The sequence below is a fragment of the Odontesthes bonariensis genome, chromosome 2 (genome assembly GCF_027942865.1).
Source record: "Odontesthes bonariensis isolate fOdoBon6 chromosome 2, fOdoBon6.hap1, whole genome shotgun sequence".
NCBI lineage: Eukaryota > Metazoa > Chordata > Actinopteri > Atheriniformes > Atherinopsidae > Odontesthes > Odontesthes bonariensis.
The window spans coordinates 22,680,373-22,696,866 of record NC_134507.1 but is presented as its reverse complement, the minus strand read 5'-3'; the positions used below and the strand labels follow the sequence as shown (position 1 = coordinate 22,696,866).

General features: G+C 39.7%; 2 protein-coding genes and 1 long non-coding RNA gene across 5 annotated transcripts in view; 2 read left to right on the top strand and 1 right to left on the bottom strand.

Annotated features, from left to right (window-relative positions):
* desi2 (desumoylating isopeptidase 2) overlaps positions 1-4,574 on the top strand; it is a 29,208-nt gene extending 24,634 nt beyond the window's left edge. Inside the window, exon 7 of the mRNA XM_075479782.1 lies at positions 1,216-4,574. Within this exon, the coding sequence (XP_075335897.1) occupies positions 1,216-1,494 (279 nt within the window). The 3' untranslated portion in view covers positions 1,495-4,574. The remainder of the gene's footprint in view (positions 1-1,215) is intronic.
* A 1,602-nt stretch (positions 4,575-6,176) lies between these two features.
* Positions 6,177-16,459, bottom strand: LOC142396709 (cytochrome P450 3A40-like). 3 transcript variants are annotated; one of them, XM_075479737.1, is made up of 13 exons: positions 16,400-16,459; positions 15,868-15,961; positions 11,822-11,874; positions 11,333-11,432; positions 10,334-10,447; positions 9,930-10,015; positions 9,693-9,835; positions 9,470-9,594; positions 8,529-8,613; positions 7,288-7,448; positions 6,957-7,183; positions 6,613-6,775; positions 6,177-6,530 (listed from the first exon to the last, which is right to left on the bottom strand). In XM_075479737.1, exons 1-13 carry the CDS (start codon positions 16,417-16,419, stop codon positions 6,456-6,458), a joined length of 1,446 nt encoding a protein of 481 aa, XP_075335852.1. In that variant the 5' UTR covers positions 16,420-16,459; the 3' UTR covers positions 6,177-6,455. The 3 variants fall into 3 exon arrangements, with proteins under 3 accessions (XP_075335852.1, XP_075335844.1, XP_075335861.1); XM_075479729.1 differs by lacking the exon at positions 16,400-16,459 and adding an exon at positions 16,066-16,178; XM_075479746.1 differs by lacking the exons at positions 15,868-15,961; positions 16,400-16,459 and adding an exon at positions 13,485-13,545.
* LOC142396733 (uncharacterized) lies at positions 13,500-14,550 on the top strand. The gene is made up of 3 exons (XR_012772557.1): positions 13,500-13,657; positions 13,972-14,178; positions 14,310-14,550. It is a non-coding gene; the product is annotated as an uncharacterized LOC142396733 (long non-coding RNA).
* Positions 16,460-16,494: the final 35 nt, after the last annotated feature.

Sequence of the window (16,494 nt, the reverse complement as noted above, 5' to 3'; positions counted from 1 at the left end):
TGTTGTTGTGCCCCTAAGGGTACCAGGAAATCAGTGCTAGGAGAGGCCTGCACGGAAGTTTTGAGAAAGATCTTCATGCCTATATATGTATATCCTTTCACTGCCGCCTTTTTTTTTTTCTCCTTGTGGTTATTTATACCAGGAATCTCACTCTGTGTCTGCTGTTAGAGGCCCATCTTATCTGCTATGAGCAGCGTGTGTTGTTAAACCAGGAGATATTTATGGATTAGCTGCTGCTCTGATGAATGTTGGTTTCCTCCTCCTGGCTGAAGCTATGAGATCATCTGTGCAGTCGTGGTATACGAAGACTGCTCTTTGCTCCTCTTGTCAAAACATATTTGGAGACGGTGAACAGTCTTGTTGCTTCCACCTAAGCACACTGCGCAGTCTATTATCATCTTTTCGTTGTGTGTAACGTCCACAACATGCAGTTTTCTCCTCATGCGTCTTATAAATCAGCCTGTCGGCAGCTTCAGTAATTCCGCTGACAGAGGCACAATTAAGCCCTCTGAATGGGGAAGCACTTTGAGTTTCTTGGAAGCAACTTGTCCCATAATGCCGTCATAGTGCTGATGGAGTGGAGTGATGGTAAATATCCCTCATAGACCGCCTTTCTGCCTGTGTCGACATGCGCTGTCTTCAAAGGGAAACTAATCACACCTACTTGTGTAGGGACCAAATTGATTTACATGAGCGAAATGTGGGCCAGACAGTATGGAAAATTCTTTTTCAGTATTTTTTTTATTTTTAGCATCGTTGTTTCCGTTGTCTAAAGCGTGAGATTCAGAATTTCTAAAATGTACACCCAAGCGTGTTTTCATGGCACTCGGAGCAGCGCAACAAAAACATTTACCAGTGCGTGGGAGGGTGTGGGCCCGAGAGAGCGTTTTGTTGTTGAAAGAGAGGCTCGAAGCATGACAAGTGTTTCAAATGAGTCGTCAAAAGATTATAGGAAGCAACTATTTGTTAAGAGGCTGGAAAATATAAGGTTGACACTAATGGAATGTTATCTGTTCAGTATGTTAAGTCTCCTGGAAATTGTTGGAGATTTTGTTGGTTAGTTTTTCTCCTAAAGGTACACAGGGGTGTTGTTGCATTGTACCGTGAATAAAATGCATTGCTTCGCTGCAGAGCTTTGGTGAAGATCTATGTGAGAAAATGTCTCACGGGTCAGTATTTAATATTCTTCTTCTCTCTTTTTCTGTTTTGCCTCAGATCCTGTGTGGCAGGGAGATCCCTCGCTGGGTCAACCGTCTGGCCTACTTCAGCTCCTGTGTGCCGTTCCTCCAGAGCTGCCTGCCCAAAGAGTGGCTGACCCCAGCTGCCTTACAGTCCAGCGTGAGCCAGGAGCTGCACGCAGGAGGTGGAGAGCTCGAGGAGGCCGAGGACGCTGCGGCCACAGCCTCCCTGGCCTCCATGTCGCCCTGCTCGCCTTCGTCCTCCTCCAGCCCCTCCACCTTGGCTCGTCATAGTCGCCACCAGCCCCGCCGGTAGAGGCTACAAGGCCTGCTTGGAAACTTGGGGCTGGACTCGTGGTCACAGAGACAGATGTAACAGAAAAACTGCAGCAGCTGATGAGTTCAGCTAAAGTCAAAAGTGCTTGTGAGAGGCCGTGAACTGCTGCCTGCTCTGGGTAAGAACATGAGCCGAATCTCTGCAACGGCCCAGAGCTGTGGAAAGGTTTCTCCTTGCAGAGCCAAGGAGCCCTGATGCTGACAAAGACAGGAAACCAAGTCCTTGTCTCACTTCTCTTAAAAATACAATTCATGTTTTTTTTTTTTGTTTTTTTTTTTTACCTGCCAAGAACTTACCTGCCACTTCCAGGTTTTACCAGCGCTTGATAAGGGAAAGTTGCAGGTAGAGAAAACAGATTTAGTTCAGTTTATTACCGTGAATCTGACAATCTGATTTGGCAGATTTGATACAGCGAGATTGGAAGATGTCGATCACCACTCATCACTTATTTTTCAGCTGTTTGGAAGTAAATAATCAACTTTCGTGAGTCAGGTGGAGCTGATTTATGAGCGAGACATCACAGTTGCAGTGAAATGGTCTGAGAGAGATGCCAGTTAACCCCTGCATGTCTTGGAGAAGTCCTGGAGACTCAAATCAGAGCTGAATGTCCTCTGAAGAAGGCTATATTTGCTTTGCATTGATAGAAATGCCTGGAGGTCAAGTTTAAATACGTAATTCCTGCTCGACATGCATGTCAAGTTACTAAGTCCTGAAAAGACACAGACTTCTCTAGGGTCCAACTTTTGTTATCATGGTTTGAATATGACTACAAGCTGATCACTGTTGTGATCTGATCTGTGGATCAGGATCTCAGGCTTTATTTTTAATATCACATTGAGCTGAAAGTGGGATCAGCTTAAACTAGAACTACAATCAAACTAATCCAGTGTCAGTACATGAGGCCCCTTGGATTGGTACAGTGGTTTCTGCATCTTTTTGCTAATTAGATGTTATCTGGAGGAGCTGCTCAGGCCCTCCCTCCATCATGGAAAAACCACACCTGATGTGATCAGACCGACAGCAGTGAAGCAGATTGTCAACAATTCAGTCGACTGTAATTTAAGAATCACATGGCAGCAACAATTAGATCTTCACCAGAACTGTAAAAATGTTTCTAAATTTAGGGATTAGGTTTTAATGCAGGCAGCGAGTTAGAAGTTAGACACTTCCTCTTAGTGGCTGCTGCCGTGCTGCCTTTGAGCAAGGTATGTTGGTTGAGCTGGACACCACCAGTTGTTTGTCATTGTAAAGCAAATAAAGATTAGTTTGGGGTTTTAGCTCCCCTGTAACTGACCTGCCTTCAGCCTGCGGTCCTCAAACATTTGTGTTTTGTTAGAAATGATGTGCATTGGTGCTCATAGAAAGCATCACACATACTTCTAAGTTTTTTTTGTCTTATATTTTAATTGGTTTCATGTGGGGGGCGGGGGGATAATCAAGTTATTTGCCCAGATAGGTCTGTTATTATGAATCTGATGTTACACTTTCCAAGAAGGTGCTGCTTTTCCAGGCTTTTTACACCTCACTTGAGATCTTTAGGTGCTGTAAACAATAATTCTGTTGCAAAGACGAGCAGGTGATCTGTTAAAGGATGTTTTATAGTCCGAGGACGGTCGATTCTGACAAATATTGTCTCTGTTTTTTTTTTAAAACGTTGATTTAATTTTTTCTATCCTTGTTTATTTCAACTATATAAATACTTGGGCCTTTTGTCTGTTTTGTTTATTTTCAATAAACTCAGGACTCTAAAAGGCTATGTAATATAATCCTTAAGACTTTTTTATCCCACATTTCACGTTTGAGTGCTTTTTGTTTGGTCTTTTTCTAATGCAGAGGTCACTCCGTGGAGCTTTTTGGTGACGCAGTGCAGTTTTATACGCCCCTCTTTGATTAAAAAAAGAAAAAGATTTTGTTTACAACCTGTATGTTTGTCTTGTCTGCATGAATGCTCGAGTGTGTCTTCGCACTTGCATTATAAACGTTTTAGAATCAACGGGGTGCCAGCTGGGCCAGACACCACACACACTCTGCTGATAAGATGTAAATGTAGCACTGTTTTTTTTTTTGGGGGGGGGTACTTTTTCAAATGGTCTTTTAAGAGACGTTTTTTTAGCAGCGTTTATTTTGGCGCAGTGGTGCCTACAGGTAATTATATTTGTGGCTTTTTGTTTTTCTAACGAATAAAACAAGCAGTGTTACAAGAAAAATGTAAAGGAAAGACATTTCTCATGAAACCAGCATCTGACGTGAGTGAAAGGATTCAAGTCGGTGTGAAATCAGCTACATGTGACTTCTTATGATTGGTAACCTTTTCATCTGATGCACAGACGTGCACAGAGGTACTACTGCGGCGCCCTCTGCTGGCTGTCATTTGTACTGTTACCGAGGTTTCCTGAAGCTGCTGTGGCTTCAGATGGTTCCCCGTCAATACAATAATTTCTGTTATCTGACGAATATATGATTACCCTTCCATCATTTCTCTTTTTTTTCTCCTTCTGTCATAAACTATGTGGGTTGTCCCTTCTCTTTTGGGGATTGAGTGGTGGTCATCATCCAAAACACCCACCAATCCCTGACTGAAGGGCAAGCTGACAACTACGCCTTACTTTAGCAAAGGGCCACCATACTATACACTGCTACTAAAATGTTTAACAGAGGAGAAAGGCCAAGAGGCAGAATGGGGGTTGGGCCAGTATCTCATCAGACATTATTTATCCAGAATATCTAAGAGAAATTTCTTCTTTATTACCCTGTGACTGTATTTGAAATATTGAAAGAACCAAAGATAGCTATAACGTTACCTATCTTCTTTTTTTCTTTTGCCAAAAACCGTTTAAACTACCATCTGTCTCATTCTTTGTGTGCATTTATTTCATTAGAAAAATAAACATCTGACAAAGGTTTGATTTGCAAGTCATTTCCTCCACTTGTTTGAGATTTGAATGCACCTCAGGACTTCTCAGAGCCCCAGAATCCCTGACTTCAGATGTTTTTCCGAAGCCTTCAGAGACTTTCGATACAGCCAAAACGCATTTGTATTCTGTTGGAAAGATATTAAAGAAAATGCCATTTTTGACTCCTGTTGTATGTCATAGTTTGATTGCTTCATTTAAACTTCGTAAGAAGTATTAATGAAGCCTCATGTTTTTTACTGTTTAACAATGAATGTGTTGGAGGAGGTCGACCATGAATTCATTCATATATATATATATATATATATATATATAAATGTAATTTTTTTTAGCAATCATGCTGAGAATTACAAGGGAAGCTAACTGCATCTCCTGTGCAGATATTTATGGGAAGGAACCTGAAACTGAACTCTTAACAGATGTTCATTCAGCTGTTTGTTGTGGAGTTTAGAAATATATGAGAAATGAGAGATATGACAAAAACAGTTTAAAAACAGTTACAGCTCGACCAAGGAAGATGTCAAAGCGTCGGGAAGGAAAAGTCAAAGCAATATGCCTGATAATAGTAAAAAGCACGACAAAAGAAACGGGAAGAAACAAACCTTGGTTTTTGTGAAGGAAATTACATGTAGAAAAGCCAAACGTAAACCATCACTAACACTTCAACAGAGGAAAACTGGGTTATCGTGGGGTAAAGATTGGATGAAAGTGATATTCAGTTATGAAATCGCCAATCTGGACTGGACTAGGAGATGGTGCTGGAACTTTAGTTTGGTGCAAACTGAGAAAAACAAGCACATTTTCCCCATCATGATGATATGGGGTAGATGTTGGGTAAATATTCCGGGGGAATTGGCAGTCAGGACCTCTACTGTAAATTCACATGACCATTCCATCAAACAAAAGGAGGTTTGATGATGCTTCTTTCTTGCCACAAAATAAAAAACATTAAAACTTTTCTTCAGGGAAGACATTAACTCAATGGCCGGAAAACAGTCTAGATCTCAATTTGACAGAAAATTTGTGGTGGAAAAAAAAAAAAGGTTTGATCGTGACAAGGCTTCATCCTACCAAGCCTCATTTGTGAAGTCCTCAGAGAATTCAAGCTGTCATAAAAGCCATTCGAGATGCCACAAAGTACAAACTTAAAGTATGTATTGCTAAGCCAGAAACTTTTCACTATGTAATCGACATTGATTCCCGTTTTTAAAATACAGATAGTTACAGTTAAAATCAAAGAAAGAGTCAAAGAGACAGATCGATTGAGTTGGTTACCAGCTGGTGCAGCTAGGAGACAAAGACCATCAATGATACACGACACTTCAGAACTGAGCAAGGTGTCGCCTACGATCTGAGTTCCCAGCAGCAGATTTAATGAAACGCATGCATCTTTATACTTCCATAGGAAATTAAATTCACCATATTCATCCTGCATTGGATTTAGCTAGTATGGTCCCATCTTTCCTTTAATACGATACCATATAATAACATTTGAAATTTATCTACTCATCCATTGTCTTCCCCTTTCTGAGATCGGGTGACTGAGCCAACAGGTTCAGGAGAAACCCTGACATCCCCAGCGACATTCTCCAGCTCCTCCTGGGGGATCCCAAGACATTCCCAACCCAGAAGGGATATATAAATCTTCTTTTCATCCTTGAAAGAAGAGATCTTGTATCTAAATGTGACTTTCATGGAAAAACAAAGAGACTAATGGAATAAAATGATAAAGACTTTATAGATGTGGTTAGAAGTTGTGATTTATTAAATCATAAAGCTCACAAAGATAATGAAAAGTTTTTGCACTCATACAATCAGAAAAATGAAATGACATGTTTTATGATATAAGCTGAAAATAAAAGTTGTATGTGCTTCTTGAGCTGTGAAATTAAATCTCTGATTCAAACTGCATCCAGTTTTAAGGCGTATGAAACTTGACAGATTAGATGTTATCCTGGTAAAACATCAAAAGGACTGAGAGGAATTAGGAGTAGATTACATTTGGAGATCATCCCTCTTGGACCACTGTTACTGTTTTCTGGGAACAAACTTCAGCATTATGGGCTTCAGTGGTTGATACTTCCAGTCAAACTGCATTGGAATCTGAAGAAAGAAATTTATGGAAACGGATCAGTGACTTAACAGAGCAGTGTAACAGTCTGCATTCAGTGAAGTGTTGTCTTACAATGGTGTCTTTGCAGGTTTCCAAAGTGTAACTCTGTAGGAGACGTACAAGAACCGTCTTCACGACGAGGATCGCAAAGCGCATCCCAACACAGTTACGGGGGCCCAGGCCAAACGGCAAGAACGCATACGGGTTCACCTCCTCCTCGTTTTCTTTGCTGAACCTGCACAGAGCAATTCACTTTTAAAATAATTAAGTTGTTAAGGGAAGTGGGGCCATCTACGTTTTAACAATGGGTGTGTGTTCGTAGAATCGTTTGTTAGATTGTTCACAGGGCTTTTTTTTTTTTTTTTTTTTTAATATCAGATATGACTCCTATTACGTTGTGTTACGTGTAAATTCACCTCTCTGGTCTGAAAAGCTCAGGCGAGCTCCAGAAGCGTGGGTCCTTGTGTAATATGTGCACAGGAATCCCAATTATGGTTCCTTCAGGGATGGTGAGTCCATGAACCTGCACAGTCTTTTTGCATATCCTATCAAGCCGAGGTGCAGGTGGAATCAGACGCATTGACTCAAACATAACCTGTTCCAGGTACTGTAGACCATTCAGGTCGTTGAACGAAATGGAAGCCTAGAGATAAGAGGTAAAATAGGAGGTAAAGAAAAATAAAAAAGATGGTTGATTTCATCTATTGGATCACAAGTAGCAACAAGTCATAAGCAGAATTACTGTACATCTTTCTCCAAGTTAGCATCGATTTCTTCATGCAAGGTCTGCAATGCATCAGGGTTTATGGCCAATTGGTAAAGAATGTAAGACAGAGTTACACTGGTCGTCTCATAGCCAGCAAAGATAAACACGAGGGCCTGAGAAAGGATCTCATGTTCAGTCAAACCTAAAATACAAAAAAAAAGAAAAAAGAAAATTATTTCTCAGATATACATGTAAACCAAAAAACCGTAGCAGGGTAAGAATTGATAAAGAATTATAACTTATTCACTTACTAAGCTATTCCCAAGTTTTACTCATTGTAATGTATAATAGTTACAACTGATATCATATAGGACCATCCTGTCTCAGAGCAGAAAAACTTGCATTTGCATTACTTGCATGTAATTACTTACATTACTTGCAAACTTGCATTAACTCCATGCATTTTTTATTTCTAAGCAGGACTATTGCAATTTCTTATTGTGAGGATGTCAAATTTACCCAGTGGCTGTTAATCCTGGTTCTAACATGTGTCCTGGGTGTACTCAGGATGGATTGAGGATGTATTCATATAGATCACTCAGCCCATATTCAGAAGCGGTCTGGGACCACAATCTTATGGTGATCATTACATTACATTACATTACGGTCATTTTGCAGACGCTTTTAACCAAAGCGACTTACAATAAGTGCGTTCAACATCGGTAGGCAGAACACAATCCCTCGTGGGGACACATTCTGGGACCACCTACTGACCTGACAGGTCTCCACACAAGCAATGGAGTTACCACCAGCTGTGGACATCGTTTTGTAAAAAGCTCAGCATCAATCAAGTTGCAAAAATCTTTGCCTTCAAAGGTATGTTGCATGTTCAACTACTTATAACTGAGCTTAAATTCAAAATCAAGAAAAATAATGACATTTCTACCTTTTAAATATGACAGGGATCTTTATTACTACTGTACAACAATCGCAGTGAAAGCAGTTACATTTTCCAACTTTCTAGTTACAGTTTACTACCTCTGAACTTGGGAAAAACCACAGAACATTTAACACGTCTTTTGAATGTGGTATATATGAGCACAGCAGATCTGGGTGACATGGGACACCTTAGTGCTTAAATCTAGCTTTGCGCATTCATCTAAAGTTTTGTTGTTGTCAAACAAAGAAGCCTCACCTCATATATGTGACATGAAGGGGATCACTGAGAGCAGAGCCGGTGTGACCCAGACTTTCAGAAATGACTGCTGTGGTGAAAAATTACCTTTACTAGGCTGATCGTCATCGTTCTTTACCTCCTCTTCTGGTATCTCATTCTGAATCATCACCTGCATGAAGTCAGCTCGAGTCTACATTGTAATAGAAAACATTTCATTGTAACATAAACTGTTTTATTCATTTAAAATACCTGTAATGGGCTTTTATTTGAGTGAGACAGAGTCACACAACAAAGGTGGCAGATACATTTGTAACATGTACATTTTCCAGACAACAGTATTAGAATTAGCTTAAAGATAAATCTGGCATCTTTGGCAATATTCCTCACAGATTAGATGGGCTCAGCAGGGCTTATCTTAGTTGAGGAAAAGTTAGCCTGGCTCTGCTTAAAAAGAGTTCCACCATCCGGCTCATTCAGATGGGCTCAGGCCTTATCTTAAATTACCTTATCTTAGCATAGTTTTAGGTTAGCATAAAGTATGGAACAGTTGTTCTAAAAAAAGTTCCACCAATCAGCATCTTTACCAATTAGCATTTTTATCCTGTTTACTTCATCAGCACAAAGTGTGAAATGTTCACAATTTGTGTTGTTTGTTCATACTACAACAAATTCAGAGACCCAACTTAACCAGAAAATAGAAAAATTGCTTTGGCTTTGCAACCTCTACAAACATTTTTTATCATTTTTAATCACTTTTTGTTTTCATAGCTAGGTCACAGTTTATTAGTTGATTAATTAGTTGGTTAAACAAACTGTTATAATAATTATAGAGTCACTCAAAAGAGTTAGAGGTAAGGTTTGGGGTTAGTGTGAACAGCGAGGTTCTATGGTATAATAGAAAATACCAAAAAGCCAAGGGTATTGTCAAGAGAGGTAGAAATAGAAAGCTGATTAGAGGCTCTATAGAAGTCAAACGTTCAAATGTTGCACTATTGCTATAAATTCTCTGCAAATTTCTCCTCATGTGGGACAAATGAGATGCTTACCAATCCCTCTGTTTTATGCTGGTCCTTAAATTTCTTGATTATGTTGAAGAAGAACTCTACACTGAGTCGAGGCATAATTTCTACTTTGAAGAACTTCATCAGACGACTGGCAAAGGGAAAAATCACTGAAAGAAGACCATAGAGTTGTTAAACCAAATGTACAAACAACTGACACCATATCATAAAATGATTGTGGCCTGTCATCTCACAAAGGAGAACTTACTTATTAAAAAAATAAACCCAAAGTTAAAGTTAAGAAGTTTCTGGATGTGGACATTAACAGGATCTTCTGGATTGTTTATGGAGTCCAACTCCACGCTGAAAGATGTACTAGTCATGGTATCCAAACTGTAAGGTGCCACAAATCTGGAAAAGAGAGGCAAAGGCTATTAAAGCTTTTCTTTTTTTTTAAGACAAACAGCGCAATCATATGACGGCTTCCAACAGGTTGACAACATACTGTTTGACATTGACGGGTTCATCCAAATTAGTTTTCCCCAGTTTTTCAACAAGTCGGTCTGCAAAGCGAGCAATAATAGGAAATGCCTGCAAGGGAGACAAGAGAAAAGACAAGTGTGATCCAGTGAGGATCACAATGTGCAGCACATGTTTGTTTCTAAGTGTTAAGTGTCCAAGAAGATTTATGGACACACAAAGACACAATCATGTGGCTCATATTCCTGAAAAAACTGCCTTGACATATTTGCTGATAGATCTTAGAGATCAGCGACTCAATGTAGTCCATGGCTACCAATATTTTTGTTCTTAGTATGAAATACAGGACAGAACAGAGGGTTATGGGATGGTTATGTAACTTTCTGTGATAAGACAGACAGCTGATTACACACCAAATAAGATGCCAACCTGTTTCAGTCTACCACTGGTGAAGCATGGAGATATTGTGCTGCGAATACGTTTCCACTTTTCATCTTTAACTACTGAAACGGCATCTTCCAGAGCGCCGCCCAATCCAATGTCCTGTAAAAAGAGGAAACAGCAGGGAATGTTTAGATGTGTATCTGCTCCAACCATGTAACTTGTAACACTTCTTTCTACATTTTCTGTCATTGGTGATGGAGCATACTGATCATATTCAACTTCTTAGGGATAATCAGGGAACAAAATACCAAGAGAATACACATTTAAAAAGACATAAAGTAAATTAAATAACTACACCTCAGTTAAAACAAGACATACACTTAAAATCCACATCAGAAAGTGGTTGGATCTTTGTGCCAGCAGGATAAATGTGTGTAGAGCAACAAGGAAAACAAAGGATACTGATACCACTCTGTTAACTTAGCACAAGATTCAAAGCCAATCTGTAAAGCCAACCTGTTTCCCCAGTTTCTAGTCTCTTTCTAAAGGAATCTGGTTATCTGGTTTCTTATATCACTTATATATTTCTTATTGTATACTGTACATCACATCAGAGTGCAATCAGTCTTCAGTCTTCTCATCCAACACGCCTCCAGGAAAGAAATGGGCTCCTAATTCCAAAATGTTTTTTTACTTTAAAACTCCACACATTACACTCGATAACCCTTAGGTTATAACCGTGTGCACCTGAGTCACAGTTTCCTGTTCTTGTACTCTGAGCTGTAAAGGAATGAGAAATTTAATTATCTAACAACAAGATTTGACATGAATCTAATTGTTCTGATGTTTATATGCAGCAGGGGCTTTCAGCAGGGTCAGTTTAACTCGTAAATCTCCCCACAACAAAGACACATGCAACACATCACTTGCTTCATTTTTGCACATGATTTCCCAAGATTATGCAACTTGAAAATATATTAAATGAATCAGCTTATTGTGTTAATGTGCTGAATTAGATTTATTTCACACAATCTGGTCTCTTACCCTGCGGTTAGTAAATGCATTGTAGCACTCTTTCACCAAGACGGTTTTGATAATCTCAGGGTCTGCAACCATCAACTGTGGCGTCCGTACCTCAAACACTCTGAAGTAAAACATTACAGTTAACAGATACAGAATTAAAACTCAAATCATGCATTAATTTCAACTTTGCATTTCATTCCAACTTTAAGAAAGAAATGATGGTAATTCTTTGTGGCAGGACAGAGTGACCCTCTGAAAAGAGGAAATAATAATCTTTAACACAGAAGAAAAAAACTTAAATTAGATCCAATATGCTGAGCAATAAGACTACAATGCTGCTCACACAGTACTTATGAAGAATTGATATTACTTTATATCCATTTTTTGTCCATCATCACATTTTACTGTGGTAGGAAATTGATTTCAGCACATGTGCAATGCTAGACTGTTAATTTTACTTAAAGAAAGAATCTCAGTACTTCTTCTGCAAATGATCGTGCAGCAACTCACCCCCAGACGTCTCCATACTTGGCATGGCACTCACGATCAAATTGAACTAGTCCCTATATTAAAAGACATGGAAAATGCGTTATTGTGCAGATAAGCAGGTGTTGTGCCAAAAAATGCCTGCCGGAAACTGTTCGGCCGCGGGAGCGCGCACAGCCTGTTAAAGCTGTTTCTGTGGTCTACGACTGTTCTTCTGTGTCAAAAAGACACAACTCGCAAATAAAAGCGACCTCATGCCCACGGTAACAGCGAAGGTGTGTTTTTGTGAAACGTACAAGTGTAGATGAGGAGGTTTGCGTTGTAATCATGATATTTAGTTCAGGCATGTTGCTGCTTGACCGTTGTGGCTCGGTGCGTTTGCTTTGTTTATGTTTAGAAAAGTCACGTGACATTTACTGTGATTTTGCAGATTGTGGAAGTCTTGATGTTTTCTGAGTCTAATTTGAAAAAATATCAAAACGCGACCACTTCCCCTAGCTTTCGGCTGTAACGCTGCTCCTGCCTTAAAGTGGCTAGACACGAAATAACATAAAATAGTTTCTATATAAAATATATATATATATTTTTTTTACAAACATTTTGCCCAGAAAGCCTGGGTGAATAATGTGCAAAAATGCCTTCAAACATATTTTAAAAGATGTGTTTTTGGCAGCAACGTACGGTAATAATGTTCAACACGTGCTGCCTGTGTATTCTGAAGACGATTTGTTATAAACAAAGTTAGATCAATAAGAACGGAACCGGATCCAAATTTCAATTTACGTTCCTGAAGTTTTTCTTTGTATTTTCAGCAGTGTTTTGTAGATTTTATCGAGTCACGTAAGCCAGATGAAGGATTGCACCATGCCACACCCGCATTCGCACAGTTATTCTAACGCAACTCTAGAAAAAACGGGAGATTTACGAGTTAAACTGACCCTGCTGAAAGTCCCTGTTGCATATAAACATCAGAACAATTAGAGGCATGTCAAATCTTGTTGTTAGATAAAGTTAGTTAAATTTCTCATTCTCTGCATGGTGAACTGACAGCTTACTCATGTTGTGGGACTGTGGCCTGTAAAGATCAGAGTACAAGAACAGGAAACTGTGACTCAGATGCTGAATGTGTGGAGTTTTAAAGTATAAACAAAGTTAGATCAATAAGAACGGAACCGGATCCAAATTTATATTTACGTTCCTGGAATCTAAGGGAGTTTTTAAACGTTTTTAAAGTATTATTTCTAGGTGTTTTTTTCTAGATTTAAGCCTGATGAAGAATTACATCATGCTCCATCACAGAGTCTGATGCAACCCCGGGGAAAAAAAGCAATGCAAAGCTCCTCACTGTTGTCGATGATATTGAAATATTAAAACTAGACGTATGTGTCTTTGTGAGACTATATATCAAGTGACACCATGACAACAATAACTTGTCATGAGGTCCATATATTCTCTTGAATTGACTGGGCTGCATCTTTGACGAAATCACAACATAAAAATGTCTTAATTTGTAATAATATATGAGAATGAGCAGGTAACCATCGACTAACATTAACATAAATTCAAATGAGACTCATCAAAACATCCGTGTAAATGTCACTTAACTTTCTAAAAACAAAAGAAGCAAACACACGGGACCACAACATTAAGGCCCAATCCCAATTCACCCCTTGGCCCTACCCCTCACCCCTTCCCCTCCGTTTTGCGCGTTCCCCTCCGTTGTAGCCCTTGAAACGGAGGGCTTCGGCCAGGCAGACTCCGTTTGAAGGGGTATGATATATTTCCCAGAGTACAACGCGACTACCGGGAGATCGCGAGTCTTTTTAAAAATGGCAGAAGCAAAGAGAGCACCACACAAATGTAAGTTCTTCTATTTTTTTTGCCATAATTTAACTGCTTTAACCGTTTTAGGTTGTGATAACTGGTGTATTGTGTGAGTTTAAAGTGGTGGCAATGTGTAGTTGTTTTCTGTTATAAACGCACATGGGAAAAGTCGCTATTTTACATGAGTAATCGGTCAATGCATGTGAAGGTGCTGCGAAAGAGTTGTCGTTTTTTAAATTGTAACACGAGTATTTACAAGCAATGTAGTTGGTTAACCATAGAGAAGTTCCTTTTGAGCGTCATTTCGCTACCTATTATCACAAGTATTCATATACGTGACTGATTCACAGGGACTCAAGCACAAACAAGCCTGATCAGGTTTAGCGCCGAAAACGAAGATCTGTTTCTAAAGTCATCCCCATCCCCAAAAAGAAGTAGGAAGTCCAATCCCATAATGGATTACCTGATACAGGAGAGCCTGAAGGAGCAGAAGCGCCACGAGCAGAAAACGGAGCGCTTTTTAGCTCGGTTTGAGCGCATGATAGACAAACTTTACGGTGAGTTGATGCGCCATGCACCTATTGTACACACAGCCACCACTACCGCATTCTGAAACACCTTTTTTTTTAATTTTTTACAATGGATGAAAGTGCATGCTATAATGTCATATCGTGTCTTGTTCCCCCAGAACATCACTGAGCCCATGCAGCACCTCCGATGCGCCATGCGCTGTTCCTGCTCCGGTCATCTCGTTCTTGATGATTGCACTGTTGCCCGTTTATATTCATATTGTTTATATTCATACTGTTTATTGTCCATATTTGCACCACACACTTTACAGCAGACACTTTAAGCTGTTATTTCTGAAAATAATCTGCCTTACCAGTCTGTAATGTGAGCCTAATAAATTAAGGACAAAAGGTTTGTGAGCATGATTATCACATCAACATCATATGAACGACTGAAACGGATATTGGTATGAAGAGATTTATTATACAAGGGATAACAAAAAAAATTGGGGTACATGTTGTGGTCCAATGGGCAATAATTTGTAGGATGACCCGTCTGCTGGAAAGAAAAACATGGAAAGATCAGGCTTTTATCCTCCCAAACCAACACATTGATAGCACACACAATGCAGTGCATTTATTTAAGTCATCAAATCTGAACCTGGTACAAAGAAAACCGCTTCAAAAACGCATGAGCTGCATGTTTATTCCAAACGGAACGAGGCGAGTAACAAAGGCTAAACGTTAGCTTATGCTTTCAGCTAGGTTAGCCAGGTTAGGATATTACTCCAGTCAATAAATCAGCAAATCCAACGAGACAAGCAAATTGTTTCTATATTACACGATATCACAAATGTACAGTTAGAAGCACTTTCAAACACACACACACAATCATTTTCACACGCCGGCTCTGGAAGCTACCAGCTCCTCACTCACACGCGTTATTTGCATTAATTTCTTATTCTACATACCGTAACAAGATCCAGCAATGCTCCCAGATGTCGAAGACGCCTTCGCCTGATGGCACTCCGTCGATTCGACGCAGATATTTCTAAATATCCGAATAGCCCAGGACAGCGCGAACACCACAGCACCGGTCATGTTTGTTTACTTCTGGCTAAAGCTGTCGCTTTTGGTTACGTAACAACTGACGGCGCAGACTTATTACGTTCGTGAGTGTGAAGTGCTGTCCCAATTCGAAGGGGTGACATTCTTGGCCCTTCGCCTACCCCTACGTTTGAAGGGGCGAGGGGTAGGGGCGAGGGGTAGAAAATAGAATTGGGATTGGGCCTAAAGCAGCAACATGCCTGAAAGTCATGCAAGGCATAAGCTCTTCATTTACATTTGTACTTAATCTGTTACAACAGTAACGTTGCACAGAAAACACACCTTCTCTATTACCGTGGCCCCAATGTCCATTTTATTTGCGTTCTGTGTCTTTACGATGCTGAGAAGAACAGTCGTAGACCAAAGAAACCGAGTGACACGGCTTTGACCCGCAACGCTCGCTCCCGCGGCCGGACAATCCCTCTTTGGCAGACCGTCACTTTTTCAGTCACAGCACTGGAGAAAAGGTTATTGAGACTAAAGAACTTTTCAGTTTAAATGTACAATATGTCATGGAGTCTACGCATGGTTATGCGCCCCCCCCCCCCCCCATCATTAATTCTAAATAATGAGATTAGTTAACCTTTCAAAAACACCATCTCTGAGTTGCGGTTGTTTGTTTATTCAGACCTTTCTTAGACCAAGCGATGTTCCCATAAACGGCAGAGGCCTTGGTCCGGGTACGTTCAGATTTTTGAAAGACCGGAAGGGCCAGACTGCATACCTATGTAAAGAGAGAAAAAAGAAAGCTAAAAAAAATAGTTCAATCTGAGGACAGTAAACTAGTCCACTTAGACTTTGACAGAATAGAAAAAAGTTAATAGTTACAGTAGTAACAGGGTGAAAAGTAGAGCCAACAAAGTCCATGTAGTTGCTGAAAACAATGTTAAAAACATTTTGACTTTTGTCTGTTGGAGAACAGGTCAGTATCTACATGAGAAATTAGGAAGTACGGTGAAAACAAGTGGTTTTAAAGCCTGCCTGCAATGGGAGGAGTCCTGCCACTGACGTTTTGGTGTTTTTTTTAAATATTGCATTGTATTTCATTATCTTATTTGCTCACGTTTGGGAAACTACTGGATAAAAAACAACCTACTGTACTTTCGCATTATTGTTATTACTTTTACTTTGTTATTATTTAAAGTACGCTCTAATTACTTACCGTGTCGTAAATTTGCACATTGAATTAAATAAAAGGATATTTATGTTGCTTCCTTAGGTACTTTAAAATGGCTCTGAATATTTTTGAGCCTTCTC